This window comes from Camelus bactrianus, chromosome 12, assembly GCF_048773025.1.
Source record: "Camelus bactrianus isolate YW-2024 breed Bactrian camel chromosome 12, ASM4877302v1, whole genome shotgun sequence".
NCBI classification, from domain to species: domain Eukaryota; kingdom Metazoa; phylum Chordata; class Mammalia; order Artiodactyla; family Camelidae; genus Camelus; species Camelus bactrianus.
This window is the reverse complement of record NC_133550.1, coordinates 34,467,357-34,482,574: the sequence shown is the minus strand read 5'-3', so window position 1 is coordinate 34,482,574 and position 15,218 is coordinate 34,467,357. Positions and strand designations below refer to the sequence as shown.

General features: G+C 38.5%; 1 protein-coding gene across 42 annotated transcripts in view; it reads left to right on the top strand.

Annotated features, from left to right (window-relative positions):
• The window catches only part of MYBPC1 (myosin binding protein C1), an 82,759-nt gene extending 70,721 nt beyond the window's left edge, over window positions 1-12,038 (top strand). For 40 of the 42 annotated variants that reach the window (XM_074375212.1, XM_074375205.1, XM_074375206.1 and 37 more), the window contains 7 exons: window positions 1,452-1,591; window positions 4,706-4,865; window positions 5,330-5,466; window positions 7,089-7,275; window positions 8,945-9,003; window positions 10,458-10,500; window positions 11,768-12,038. In XM_074375212.1, coding sequence (XP_074231313.1) covers window positions 1,452-1,591; window positions 4,706-4,865; window positions 5,330-5,466; window positions 7,089-7,275; window positions 8,945-9,003; window positions 10,458-10,463 — 689 coding nt within the window. In that variant the 3' untranslated portion in view covers window positions 10,464-10,500; window positions 11,768-12,038. Of the gene's footprint in view, window positions 1-1,451; window positions 1,592-4,705; window positions 4,866-5,329; window positions 5,467-7,088; window positions 7,276-8,944; window positions 9,013-10,457; window positions 10,501-11,767 lie in introns of all 42 variants that reach the window. The other 2 variants (XM_074375173.1, XM_074375179.1) reach the window with 2 other exon arrangements.
• Window positions 12,039-15,218: the final 3,180 nt, after the last annotated feature.

Genomic DNA, 15,218 nt, shown 5'->3' with positions numbered 1-15,218 from the left:
CACTGGCTAAACCATCTTGATTTTTGTTAAGTTGAGGGGAGTATTGAGGATGCTTTGTGTGCCCTTGGGTTTGGCCTGGCCCCATGTTGATGGAAGCCCTCATAGTCAGGTCTAGAAGAGCCTTGCCCTCTGAAATGCTGGGAAGGACTTTTTTCCCCCTCTTTTGCCATGTAGTTACTTTACCAGCTAGTTAAAAGTACCTGACACATTACTCACACACAAAGTGTTCAAGAAAAAGTAACAATTATTACCCTGCTTATAGTATTAGTCCTAAATATATGTGTCTGCCATGACTGTAAAAATCTAGCAATACCATTTACTGTTAGGGAGCAAGTGTTTGAAAAGTCAACGTGAACTTGGAAGACAAAGCAGACTTGGGCTGCAGTTGGGAGACTGGACTGGGAAAGGATGGCTGTCTGCAGGACAAGCTGGTGAAAACAGGAGATAGAAAACTGATTATAGAAACTTGTCATTGCAAATTGTAGAAAGACAGGGAGGATTATCACCGTGGTTTCCCCCTGGAGCCCATGAAGACTGCTTGATAAATCTTGTGTGAAAGAGAGAAAAACATTACCAGAAAGCACTCTGGTATTTACTCTCTTCAGTCTGACATTTCATATAGAAATAATTATCATTGCATTTTAAGACCTGAAAAATCTTCAAGACAAAAAGGTGCTTGCACTGCAAAGGATAACAGATGTGAAATTTCTCTTCAAAAAAGTAAGAAATACTATGTAAATGCATCATATGATTATTGTCCTTCCTTTTACCTCTGTGCATGATGGGTTTTTTGGGGAGGGTGGTGAATGAACCTCCCAATGAAGACTTGGTTTTCTTGACTTTTGGCCTTTCTGAACATTACTACAATTTATTGGAAGGTTGTAGGTCACAGAAATTCGTGGTGTAGAAAATAAAATGAGGAAAGACTTTATTTCCACATTAATGCATTTTACTTACATAAAATGGAAACACTTGATAAATACAGATGAATCTCAGAAGGAGAGATAGCAGAGGAAACAAGTTTTTCTCCCTCCCGTGCAACAGAGGACCCCACTGAGGCTGTGGGCTTCAGGGCCCCTCACCACAAGCTGGGGCTGCTCAGCCCAGTGGGCTCTGAGAGCTGAGGTCCAGCATCAGCTGACCTTTCCCATTAGGCAGGGTCGCCTTGTGGTTCATCGCCAGTAGCCTGCTCCTGGAGGGATGGTTAATGAGGTTGGGAGTTTCATTTAAATTTTCTTTTCAAAATCCTTTTCTTCCTAGGCAAATACAAGTCAAGGGTTTCCAGATAAGCTTAGCTGGAGTGCTTTCCACTTCTCTGCAGTTTTTAAGAATGCAAAAGAAATGTGGGTAGAGATGCAGGGAGGAAAGGGCATTTTAAAATATCCTCCTGGAACAAGGTCTAGATTGGGTGGAAAGTGACCTTACAGTGATACCATGAATTCATCCTACAGACCGTCCAGGTCCACCCCAAGTTGTGAAGATTGATGATGTCTGGGGAGAGAACGTTGCTCTATCATGGACACCACCAAGGGATGATGGAAACGCTGCCATTACAGGGTACACGATCCAGAAGGCTGACAAGAAGAGCATGGTAAGACCCACCTTTCTCTGGCTTAGCAGCCGCAAAATCACATGAGGTCCTCTGTGGTGAGGAACCCAGGAGGGTCACGGAGGAGTGATGTGGCACCATGGAAAGGATACGGCCTTGGGAGCCACAGAGAGTTTGACTTGAATTTCCACTTAAGACCACATATATAAATGGACAATCACTTAGCCTCTTCAATGTCCATTTCCTTCATCTGTGAAATAGGGACACTAATGTTTACTTTATTTATTTATCAAAAGGCTAAAACAATATAAAGCAACTGATAAAATGATCAATAGAATTTCAGTAAATTCATTTATTCAACAAACATTTACTCACTCTGGATTAACTCAGATCTGCACCCATGCAACTTTTTCTCCTTGTAAAATAAATGTTAGATAGCATGGACTTATGTCTCAAAAAATAAAAAAGACATGTGTTAGAAGAGAAAGATTCTGAAGGGAATGGCATAGGAAAGAGCTTAGAATGTCCAAGAAGCAACTCAGTTGGAGTATGAATTATTATTACCCGTATTTTATAAATGAGGAAACTGAGGCACAAAAGGATAGATGACTTGCTGGATATCACCGGATATTAAATGTTAAAGTCTAGGCCTTTCTGAATCAGAATCCATCCACTACACCTACCACTGCCTTACCTGTAAGTCAATGAATGAATAAATTGATGTTTGGACACAGAATGGCATGAAGCCACTTTTCATTCTCATAGGAAGAATAAAATATCATACTGAATGATGCTGATAGGAAGTGTTTAGGCATTTATATGAGTAAATTCCAGTTAAGACTTAGGTTATAAGATTACATTGGATTAATAAAAGGGAAGAAGGTTGGAAAGAGCAGTCTAAGCAACAGGAATGGAGTTCAAGCCTTGCCTTTCCGTAAACTATTCCTGGCATGTCTTTCTTTCCCCTGTGTAGATGTTCAGTGACAAAATCAGATTTGGCATTTAAAGAAATGTCTTTCAGCCAAACCTGGATAGCTTGAGCGCTAAATCAATGGATGTACTGAACATCTTGGATTTCTTTGGCAATGAGGGCTCTTCTTCGGACCTTGGTCCAGATACTGGCAGTGAATCCAGGGCTACCACATTTTCACCAGGTGACCCCCCCATTCTCCCATCCCCACCATACTGCCTGGCACTTGTCTTCTTAAATATCTAGTCAAGTCCAGGTGAGCCAGGACTTTCCTGCTGCTTCATGTATCTGAGATCTGCTTGCTGGCGGGGGAGTATCCCCAACCCCTGTGTCTGTTGCGTTTCAACAGGGGCAGACCTACAGACCAGAAGATCTCACTCTGCCCAGTGTATTTTCCAGAAAGTCACCACACCACTGTCTCATTATGGCTACAGTTGCTGTTTTTCACTTAAAGTCCTGTTTATGTTTTCCGTAAACATTGTTTTCGTTATATGTGTGGACACACTGACTTATATACTCATTTCCTATGTGTTGAGCACTGTTCTAGCTGCTGGATCAAAAAAAAAAAAAAAAAAAAAAAGACAGCTCCTGCTCTTGAAGCACTTAACATCTAAGCAGACATAAAACAATGTAATAAATGTTGAAATAAAGGTTTGCAGAAAGTGCTTTGGAAATAAAGGAAGGCATGACTGCAGTTGTCTCGTGTCTTTAAAAAAACCCAAAATACAGAGATGATGATGGCCCCTTAAACTTGTGAGGAAAATCCTTTTCCTTTATGACCCTTTTGTTAGCAAATGTATTTTCTCAGTGGTCTTAAATATATGGAGTACAATGTGATTTTTTACTGGTGGCACGATAAACTCTGAAGCCACTATTTTTCTTGATGTGGTGAGGGAAAAGTTGAAAAAATAAGAATAGAGTTTTGGCTCATTTATGCATTCATTCAGGTATATGATGAACATTTATTTTGTGTATGGTACCTACTGTGTACCAGGTGCTGTGATAAGGCACTGGAGATACTAGGGGTGAGAAGAAAAGTCCATTTTTACCATCATTGTGTATACATTCCAGTGAGGGACGTAGAGAGTAAAGTAAAATAGTAAGTATATGATGTGATGTAAGGTAGCAAGTGCTGTGAAGAAAACTTAGCCAGGTTAGGGTGGAAAAGTGTGACCAAAGTGGAGTAGAAGGAAGATAAACAGTGAGGGAGGAGGTAATATCTGAGCAAAGAATGGAAAGAACCTACGTTAATAATATTAGGGAAATTGAGTGATGTTAACTTATCTCTAGTGATTTAGCATCATCTATCCCTCAGAATAAATAAGTTGGCAATAAAAGTCCATAATTATACTTAGTTATATAAAAGATAAATAGGTAGGTAGGTAGATGACAGACACCGTACAGTTACGAGGAAAATATAAAGGTAGTAGTTGACATTGTCCACAGAAATAATCAATAACCAATCTATGCTAAGAATAGAGGAGAATTTTATTCCAGCTAAACTGAGGGCTGTAGCCCCGGAGAGAGCCTCTCAGATAGGTCTGAGGAACTCTTCCAAAAAAGGATAGTTTTCAGCAAAGCTTTATATTTTGCCAGAACAAAGAACCTCAGACATGTCAGGGGTACATTCCTTCAAGTTTTCAAAAAAAGACAGATCAGCACATACACAGCGAGTCAGTATGGCCTTGGCACCTGGGAAGGGAGCCTCATCCTGGAAAGAGTGCTATCATTGATGTCCCAGGAAGGGAGGCATTTCTCTGCATCTTCAACACAGGCATTCTTTACTTCTAGACAATACTCCTTTCTCTTTAAATGGTTAAAGTGATGTACAATATATGTTTAATAAGCCACAAAATAGGCTGTTCTAGTTAGCATAAATTTTAAGTTAAATCATGTATAAGCCAGAATGACTTCCCTGTACCACAATATGTGAACATTTCTTCCATCAACATCGAGGGTATATGAATCTAACGTGTAATGAAGATTAATTTACTTAGTCAAGTGTAAATCAATTGTAAAGTACTAAACAAATTAAATATACATCACTGTTACTTTGAATATAAAAATTAGTGCTTTTTTTTTTCTTTTAGTTAATGAAACATCCCTGTTATTTATTCTAATCAACAGGTAAAGTAGTTGTGTATTTTAAAGTGATTTTCCTCAAAGGATCATTTTTTTTTCCCCAGGAGTGGTTCACTGTCATTGAGCATTATCACCGAACTAATGCCACCATCTCCGAACTGGTCATAGGAAACGAATATTACTTTCGGGTCTTTTCTGAAAACATGTGCGGCCTCAGTGAGGATGCCACAATGACTAAAGAGAGCGCCGTGATTGCCAAGGATGGTGAGTTGGAAGTGGGCTTGACATCTGGAAACCTTGGTTTTCAGTGACAAGACGGAGGAAATGGAAAGAAAAAGAGATGTGGTAAAAGGAAATAAGGATATGATAAATACACACTTAAAATTATGGTAGGAGAAGCTGGATTCCATCCCTGTCATTTCATTTCCTCATAAACCACTGTCCTTCAAGCCCTTTCTCGTTATGTTCACATTAAAACACACATTGAGCAAAATACTCAGACACTGAATTCTTCCCAATATTTGCTTCAGTTTCAGATGACCCTTCTGACTTTCTGTCCCATGAGTGATTGGCTGTACGTTGGTCGCCCTCAGAATGAATGCCCTGTGGCTTTCACTTGTGTTTTTACATGTTTTTCTAAGCTCAGGGAAGTTTTAATCATGAGTAAAGCATGCCAAGAATAATATATTCTCAGGCCAATTTATATATTTCTAATGCTTGTTTTTAAGGTAAAATCTACAAAAATCCAGTGTATGAAGACTTTGATTTCACAGAGGCACCCATGTTTACTCAGCCTTTGGTCAACACCTACGCTATAGCTGGTTACAATGCCACCCTGAACTGCAGCGTGAGAGGAAATCCTAAGGTACCATTTTTTTTAGCACATTAGTTAAATTAAGAATTAACCCCAAAGTCCCTCTTTTGTATTTGCCATGCTATAACTAGAAGCAGACCTTCTAACTGCTATCGGTGTCTTTTTCTGGGATACGGAGGAGGGTGCAGGGTAGTGGTCGTGAATAATTATACTATTTAAATGTATGAAAATGTTTATATTTCTTTACTGACTAAGGGATTCTAAGGAAAAAACCAAACCACCTATTTTAAAAAGAACTGAGAGATAAGGAAACAAGTAATATGATGTCACCTGAAAAATTAGGTGCTAATATTGATGCATCGAGTTTTCTGTAATAGTGTAAAGCAAATGATGATACTGTAACACAAGGCAGCATACAAAATGTGCTGTGATAAGGGCACAGGGTACCAGGAAGGGAGAGGTTGCATTTGGTTGAAGAGCTTTACAAAGGTTTCATGTTGTTGGCACTTGAAAAGAGCAACAGATGAATGAATGTTGCCCATAGGGCTGTCTGCCCCTGTTTGGCACTGAGGGAAAGTGCCCTAGAATTTGGAAAAATTGCAAACAGCAGTATTTTTTCTGCATGTACCATAAGCAGATATCGAGAAGTCAAAAGGGGAAGCCAGGCTGAGGATTGGAGGAAGCTGCTGAATCCATATTTAATTGGAGGTGATGTTGGTACTTTCCAAGTGGGAATGACCAGGAGGCAGAGAAGAGCATTGCGGAGCTTGGGAGAAAGACGAGGGCTGTGACTCTTGTTTTGGGTGACCCAAGCCTGGGGATGCTACATTCCATCCCTTGAAGTTGAAGCTCTAAACAGGAATATCATTGAGGAAAGAGAATAGCGAAGCGAAACATCAAGGACCAAGGTGTGAGCCTCAGGGAATGCTCCCATTTGAAAGGCGGGAGGAGGGAAAGGATGTGTGAAGGAGACTGAGAAGTGCTGTCTCTTGGGTCTGAGCAAGACAAAATCATATAAGAGATGGAAGAGAGTGTGGAGGGTGTGCATTTACAGAAGGAGGAGAAGGCAGTATGAAAGAGGAGTGTAGGATCTGTGGTATTAGCTGTAGTTTAGAGGTCAAGGAGAATGGAATGACCTGCCCAGGCGGTTGGATCATTATTGATCTGGGATTCTCTGATTGGGGTAGATCCATCCATTGCCACTGGATGATGAAAACAGATGTCAGAAGAGAGGCTGAATGGTGAGGAGGCATAAAGCAGCCTGTAAAGAATTAGAAAAAAATGTCAGGAAAAAGAAGTAGAGAAAATCGGGGGCGGGGTGGTGACACCTTACGGGGATTCTCTGAAAACCACTGAGCAGCATACACTCTCTAGGATGAGTAAACCTCATGGACCTGTATATCAAATTTAAACATAACTGAATCTGTTTGGGAAGATTGCCTCCGGGCTGTCCCCTGAACAAATCCGGCTTGCTTCTGCAGAACTGTTCATTTGCTTTCTTGTCAAGCATTAAGTAGAATTTGTTTTGAGAGAAACAAGTGTTCAAGTTGTGGATTTCCTAGATGTAGCATTTTCTTTCTAAGCCATGCTTTAAAATTCTGTCACTGGCTTTGATGGTCTATCATTAGACTAAGTACAGGTATTGTTTTGACCTAATTTGCTTCAATCTTCAGCCCAAAATTACCTGGATGAAAAACAAGGTTGCTATTGTGGATGACCCAAGGTACAGGATGTTCAGCAACCAAGGGGTCTGTACTTTGGAGATTCGCAAGCCCAGCCCCTATGATGGAGGCACTTACTGCTGCAAAGCAGTCAACAACCTTGGGACAGTGGAGATTGAATGCAAACTGGAAGTGAAAGGTATGATATCCCAGATCTCATGTAGACAGAAATGAAAGGAAATAATTTAATCATTGTCCTTCCTGCAAAATCCAAATTGCTTGCCAACATTCCTGGGGTGGTGAAGGAAGAGGGGAAAGATTTGGGGAGAGTAGACATTTTCACATTCTGCTTTCACTCTGATTTATTTGTGTTGCTACTTGATTATTTAAGTAGACTTACTTTTATCTCTTGCAATTCTTGTTAACTAAAGGAATATTGATTTCAATGGATTGTGGTATGCGCATAGCATAGTGACAGTGTATAAAGTCAAGAGGGTATTATGTTGGTGATGTAATCCATCTTAATAGATAAATAGAAGCCTAGTGTAAAAACTCATCTAATGAAACTACAATTAAGGAATTTACACTATTTTAAATTAGTTTACTATTTTTGTGAAACTTTCTATATATAAAGTTTGCTAATTTAGTGTTTAATATTACACATGCAGAATTTAGCATACACATATTATAACCTGTTCCTTTTAAAATCTCACAGGAGAATGTCCATTTATAGGTATTCATTTCATTTATGCTAGTTTTCAGAGGTGTTGCAACTAATGTAAACCAAGAAAACACAAAGATTTATGTGGTAGAAAAATCTCAGTATAATTGTCATCTTAATCAATTTTCATATTAATTGAGTGTAATTTTTATACTGAAGTGTTTTTTTTTTTTTTTTGAGCAAAAAAACCTACTTTGGGACACCATGAAAACTCCTACAGCTGAGTCACTGTTATGAGATAATAGGTTACATGATCCTAATGTCTTTTCTCTCATTCTTACTGTATTATATTGCCAACTTGTGATAACCAAAATCCTTATTTTTCCTACCTCTCTATAATGAAGAAATTATAATCTAAAATCAGAAAGATACCTTTGTAAATATCTATTTTAGAAAAAACACAGTAAATGCTTAGGGTATTTATGTAACAAAAACAACAACAACAATAAAAGAGATTTTCAGTCCTAACTCTAGTGTAAATATAGTAGAGAAACTTCTTGAAAATTTTTTTCCTTCTATAACTTTAAAAACCCAGTATTGTTTCTTTTATGATTTTTTTCATCCTCAGATAGTATAGTATAGTAGATTCATGATTGATAGGAAAATTTTTTTTTCATTTTTTGCCTCTCAACTATAAAGCATTTAACATTCTTAGAAAATTTCAAACCTTACTATTATGCCTATAGTAAGAGCTCTTATTAGTTCTAAGTTATCGTTGGTATTTGTTTCAACATCTAAAATAAAAAACAAAAAATGAAAACCCAGTACCACTTTTGTGTGCTTTGAAAATAACTGAATGTTGCCAATGATAGAAAATAATGATTTCATAAATGGTTCAATATTTGGGGCCCTCCATGTAAGTGAATAATGTTACGCATATTAGTGATATATTCTTTATAGTAATTGTATAGTAAATTGTATAGTAACTGAATTCAATAACATAAATAACATATTCTGGTACATAAGTTCATAAGTTATCAACTGAAATATTGGTATGAGCTTTTGGTTCCAAAAGTAAAGCCAAGATTGTTTATCATCAGATTGTTATCTGAAAATAGGTGACTTGAATCAAGTTAAGCTGTGAAAAAAAGGTAAGACTGTCAACCAAGAATAAATAAATACTGGTGCAAATATTCTAATTCTGCAGTGATATATCAAGGAGTAAATACCCCTGGACAACCAGTCTTCCTGGAGGGGCAGCAACAGGTTTAAAAAGTTCATATCCCACTGGATATTTCTTCTTTCTGTTCCATTCCTCTTACATGAAATCGCACTTTGCATGTAAAGCTTGTCTTTCTTATTTGCTTTTAATTGTATTTCTTAGCAGCTCATGGCATACAGTGGTTATGCCATGAACAAGGAAGGCCAAATTATTCAAGGATACTAGGTCACATAGGAACTAAGTTTCGTGAGAAAACTAAGTACCGTACCACAGGTCCCCATAAATAAAACCAGAAACTCATATTTGAAGATGACCTCATTTTAGATATGACTATCAAAATTTGAGAATCAATGGTATTTCTTTGGTATCTTCATTTTCAAGTGTAGAGAGAGATGTTCTTCCTTTAAGTTAGTCTCCAGTGTAGGTTTATTAGACTCATGTTGAAATTCAGAAAACTGAACATTTTTAAATTGTGAAGTTATAGAAAAACTGTTACGGGCATTTTTGATGGGGAGATGACCCAACTTAAAAACATTTGAAATATTTGGTTCTAATATTTGGAAACTTTCCTATTTAAGATTTTCCAATGAAAAATTCACTAGTAGACTATCTATAACCCATATATCTGTTGAATATTTTTGGTATTTTCATGGGACCAAGATAATTTCATATATTCATGCACTTACAAGACAATTCTGGGCCCCATAACTAAATATATTGAGTGATGATGACTGAGTCTTACAGTCTATGTATGATTCACCCCCATCTGGAAGAGTGAATTTAGAAGGTCTTTGGGGTTGGGTTGACAACCTGATGTCAATGCTAATGACATAGACTTATGCCCAAGTTTATAGTATATATTCAGTATAGTATCTCTGAATTCCCAGAGATAATGTCAGCTTTCAAAAGAGGAAAGAATTAGGACTCTCTCTATAGTTTTTAGGGTATCTGTTAGAGTCACTTTCTAGCCTGTTTGTTTAAGCCTTGTGTTTATTTAGGTCAGTCATATACTGTCAGTTTAGAATATAATATTATAGAATATGCCGGTCTAATTTTTATATCCACTTGATAATTTTGCCTTTTAGAATTTCAACATATATATATGTATACTAATGCTTTGTCTATTGTCCATGTTTTTCTTTTGTTGAAAAACAAAATATATATATGTTGTAGGGTTTTTTTTTTTTTCAGCTAATGGTTTGGAAGCTCTTACCATAATTATTCACTGTAGAGTCCAATGGGCTCTGCCACCTGTTCAGGCAAAGTGGTTGTGCATATTAATAAATGTTTTACCAATTAATGATCCTTTTGAAGTGACTGGATCCCTTCCCTTCCTTCCATGCGCTTCTATTTTCCTGTATTTTTCACCTGACTAAGGATTAATGAAATCACCTCATCATAATCATGACCATAATTTCATCCAGCAAGTACTCCTTTTGGTCTTAGCACTTCATTAATGCTTACAACGTCTCTCTCTCTTTCTCTCTCTTTTCCTTAGTTGTAGCACAGTAAGGATTTTTGAATGTGTATTATCATCTAAGGTAAGCTTTCATATGGTTTTGGCATATGAAGCTTATGACTGTCATAAGCCATACAAAGCCTGTGGAGTATGGCATGATTTTCATTATGTAATCCAATGAAAATAGACTCTTTAAGATCTCTAACGTGGTAGTTCTAATGTGTATTTCAGCATCTTGCACTAACAGCTAGTACTTACTCATCACAACAAGCTCCTGTTGACATGAAGCAAGTTGTTGAATGCAGTAGAGCATGAACGAAAGCATTTAATGTAGATGAAAATGAGTGGTACTCAAGCATTCTGAATGCTTTGCATCAAGGAATGGACATGTACATACGTGGCATCATTTCTACCAATATGTGACTTGAAATTTTTTTTAAAAAAAAGGAGAATGACTTTCTCAAATTTGCATTTAAGAAATTTTAAGAATGTTCAAATGGCATGCTGTTTTTGTCTGGACGTGAATTTATTAGCAAGTAGTGAAACACTTCTCTAAAGGACCATGAATTTTTCTGGTTTCATGGGTTCTCTTGTGAAGGGTACTTTTATTTTTTAAATATAACTCAGAACCACAGAAGGTAAGTATAAAATGTTAGTAGGTGTTTTTCTTACCTTGGACAGGTTTTACCATTTTTTTTCCTTTAAAAATTTTTTTATTGATGTATATTGATGTACAATACTATATAAGTTTCAGGAGTACAACATAGTGATTCAGAGTTTTTAAAGGTTATACTGCATTTGTAGTTATTATAAAACAGACTTTACTATTTTTAACAAAATATTTTCAATTTTTGCACATTTGACAAAAGTTCAAGGAGTAGTCCCTTTTTGTTTTTCTTTTCCGGTGTCCTTGCATCGGAACTCTTTGAACTTAATTAAAAAGAACATTAACAAAGGAAACAGTGCTTCTGCTGATTCATAAAATGATTTGCATTGATTTGGCCATTCAGTCAGAACACTTAAATTGTCTATAGAAGAACCTCAGAATCTCTCAAAGAGCAATAAATACTTTCCCACCAGTTAGGAATTTAAACTAAGACTGAGTAACAGTGGGGAACAAAGAAAGGCTATGGGTCTGCGGGGAACATGTTTTTCCTTCTAGATGCCAAGTGCTTTAGATTCAAATGTACTAAACCCGGGAGATTTCCAAGTAGAGACTGAATGAATCTTTGTAACTAACTGGAACATAATTAGTCACATTTCCAGGCAGCTAGTCAAGAAGTATTATTTCAGGGATTTTTCACATGTAGACGGTTTTGACTTTGCTTTTTCCTTCTCGTCCTTTCTAGGTGGTCTTTCCTTCTGCAGGCTCCTCTTGCAAGGTGTGCCTCCTAACATTATTGATTCATATTTGAGAGACTTGCAATCAAGCAATCCCGAGGAATAAGGGCCCAGGCACTGCCTCTGCACTCTACTGCTTTGAAATCTGGTTGCCATGAGAAAGCATTTTCTGTGTTTCCACCAGGCTCCCAAGTGTGATCGCTTTCTTTCCTCCTAATGTTGAAGAAAAAAAAAATGTTTGCACAGATTGCTTAATTAAAAATTGCAAACAAAATCTCATTTGAAGTTAGCTTTTTGATCATTGTTGTCTGTGCTTGGTCACTGTATTTCCCCAGAAAAGCAAGCTAGAGAATAAGCAAAAATAGTTACTTTATTTTAAAATAATAGGCTCTAAATGATTTTTCCCCCCAGAGTAAAGAAACAGTACAATACACCATAATAGAATCTTGAAAATCCATCTTTCTCTTGATCTAAGAGATTTTTTCAAAGCAAAAAAGAGTTGTTTATTTCACACAACCTGGCTTAACACCAGTGGACCTGTGTGTGCCCTTTTCTCAATTTAATTCACTGCAAGACTTTTTAAAAGTCTTTCAGACAAGTTTTCTCAACAGAAGGGAAAATGTATTCTATAAATGGTACAATAAATCTGAAGTGTTTATGATGAAATGACAGTATTTGTTTATGTGTTTGGGGTTACATGATCAGGCAGAACTGAGGACAAAGGCTGGGAGCCAGGATGCTACCAAAGTCAGGCCTGACCCAAATCATGTCTGTGGCACAGCATGCTGGCCGAGTCTACCAGACTTCCTGCCAAAACAGCTAGTCACAGTGATGGAGAGTGGTTGTAGACTCCAGAGCAGTTACAGATTCAGAGTTTGTTGATGGCATCCATTCAGATTGATGGAAAATCTAGAAGCTGAGAAACATTTGTACAAGCCTGTAATCTTTTCAGCAACATCCTTCACTCTTTCTGTTGTTACAGAGAAAGTTTCAGTTCAGGGAGTGGAGTAGCTGTGTGAGTAGGGTACATCATCATTGCTTTCTCTCTTACCTTCCTCCCTTTCATTCTTTTGGTGTTTTGTTATTCTAGGAGCTAAATACATTGTGACCTGTAAGTAGACTACAGCGTCCTGGGACAGCATTTTAAAATATCTGCTCTGTTTCCTTTCCAGATTAAAGCTGGGAAGATGTGATGGTGGTCAGGCACCTGGGTTGATGTGGGGCTCATGAAGGGAAGGAGTGGATGATGCAGGTAGTTGCGGTACTTTGGGGACCAACAAGGGAAAACTTGAGGTCTTGTTCAAAGTCCTGGTGTATGTGTTATTATCAATGTATATAGATCACACTAAGATGGAGTACAGGACATGCCACATGATTTTACTTTTCTAAATCAAATTAAATATGACTCTGAGCTCCCCACCAGCCAGGGAGACTGAGAAATTCTCTGTCCTGCTTCGGGGTCCTACCTCAGGCTCTGGATCAACCAGAATCTTTCCTGGTGCCTAGAAAATGGAGAGAAGGAAAGGCCTCTGGTTTTCAGGCTACACTGGTGACTGCAGAGCAGCCCGTGGTCCAAGCCAGTATAGTCCAGCCAAAGACAGGTGACTCTGAAGCTTTCTTGACAAGCGTGGACCTGGAGTCTTCCAACCTCCAAGGCCAGAGCATGGCTGTTTACCTGCTACTTTTAAAGATGTTTTTGTGGGAAGACTGGACAGTTCTACCACTTACTATTAGCCTTGGACTTGGGCAAGAGGGACCACTACACTCTGGCCCTCCTGTAACCATTATCTCCCTCCGCAAGGCAGGGAGGCCATGGAGCTTAGGGGATGTGCCTACTTAGAACCCTTACCACAGGGTTCCCTCTACAGGAAGGGGGCTTCCTGTAGACTGTACCCAAGTCTACTTTTAGGGACCTGTGGGCCTTCTCCCTGGGTCCAAACCCCCAAGGAAGAATCATGTGACCAGTATATACACCCTGAAGCCCAACGGGTGGCTTAGAGGCACCTGTTTGCAGTTAGGGGGAAGTAACTAGAGCTTGTGCAAGAGGCGGGGCATCCACACACATGCACCTGAGACCCCTCATGGTTTGGGGCAAGAGGAAGCAGGGTGGGAAGCACAGGGAGGCCCAGGACTGGCAGTGAGCCACAATATTCTGGCAAGTATCTCTGAAGAATCTGGTAATTCTGTATTCAAATCTGGCCTTCCATGTCCTTATGAAGGTATCCCCATAAAAATTCGAGGATGCAACTATTTTATTAACCTTCTATTAGCTTGGTTTATAACTTCTAAATGTCTATGTATATAAGCCATGAAAGTGAGGGGTCATCGGCCCCCAACCACCTCTGTTCCCTTTCCTCCCCATCCTCCACCATCTAACATTGCTCTCACCACTCCATCACCGCTTCCTTCTCCCTGCTCACCAAACTCCAGGCCTGACCCTCCATCTGCTTCCTCACTTAATTCCTTTCAATGGAATTCTAGAAATACAAATTTAGCCTCTTTTTCCTAGGAGTAGAGAGTAAGGAAGAAGAAAACAAGATAGTCCTCTTCCCAACTCTCCGTATAACATTACTTGATTCTAAATTGAACTCTACATTTGTTTTATTTCCTTATTTTAGCTGGGTCACTAATTACCATCCTTGTACCAAAGATTCAGCTGATTGGTATGGGTAGGTATTTATAAAATCCTTTGTAATTAAACTTTGATAACTTAGAATGGACTGGAGAAGCAAACCCACTAATGGAATGACCAGTTCTCCTGATGCTGTCACCACCCTCTTAAATTCAGTTGATGATCTCTGTCTGTCCCCAGACGCCCTGGCTTGCACAACCTCTGGCCTAGCTGAATATTTTTCTTCTATCTGGAGTAGATTACTAGGGACAGAATTCCAGGGAGGTAGCAAGGCAGTTAAATACTCCCCGAGGGGTCACTCAGTGTGACTTGGGGCACTGGCTGACTCACATCTTTAAAGGCAAAAACCTTGCACTCAAGTGCATAATTGACCATAACTTCTTTTTCTTCCAAGAAATAGCTTTAGAGAGACTCTTTCTGTTCTTTGTAGATAAACACACAGGCAAGAGATTCCCTCCTTCCAGTATTCTACTCTCACCTTCATCCTAGTCTTGGAGACCAAGAAAACATCTTTAAGATATCATACACCAATTTAAGAATCTTGGCTCAAATTTTTTTTTTAGGTTAATGAAAAAAAAGAAAAAAAAATAATTATCCAGACTTTGTAAGGCACCCTCTTGGACAACTGGGACAAAGAGTAATTGGAAGGGAGCCATGTTTCAAAATAAATCAAAGTCGATTTGAAGTCATGTGGTCATTTGGAAAATTCCAGGCAGTAGAGAGCCAAATAATGTGTCCCCTGCAGGCTATGGGATGAATTCCCATTAGGCTGGTCATCCACTGGGGGTCACTGTAATTCAGTTCCCATTCCTGCACTAGGAGGTAGC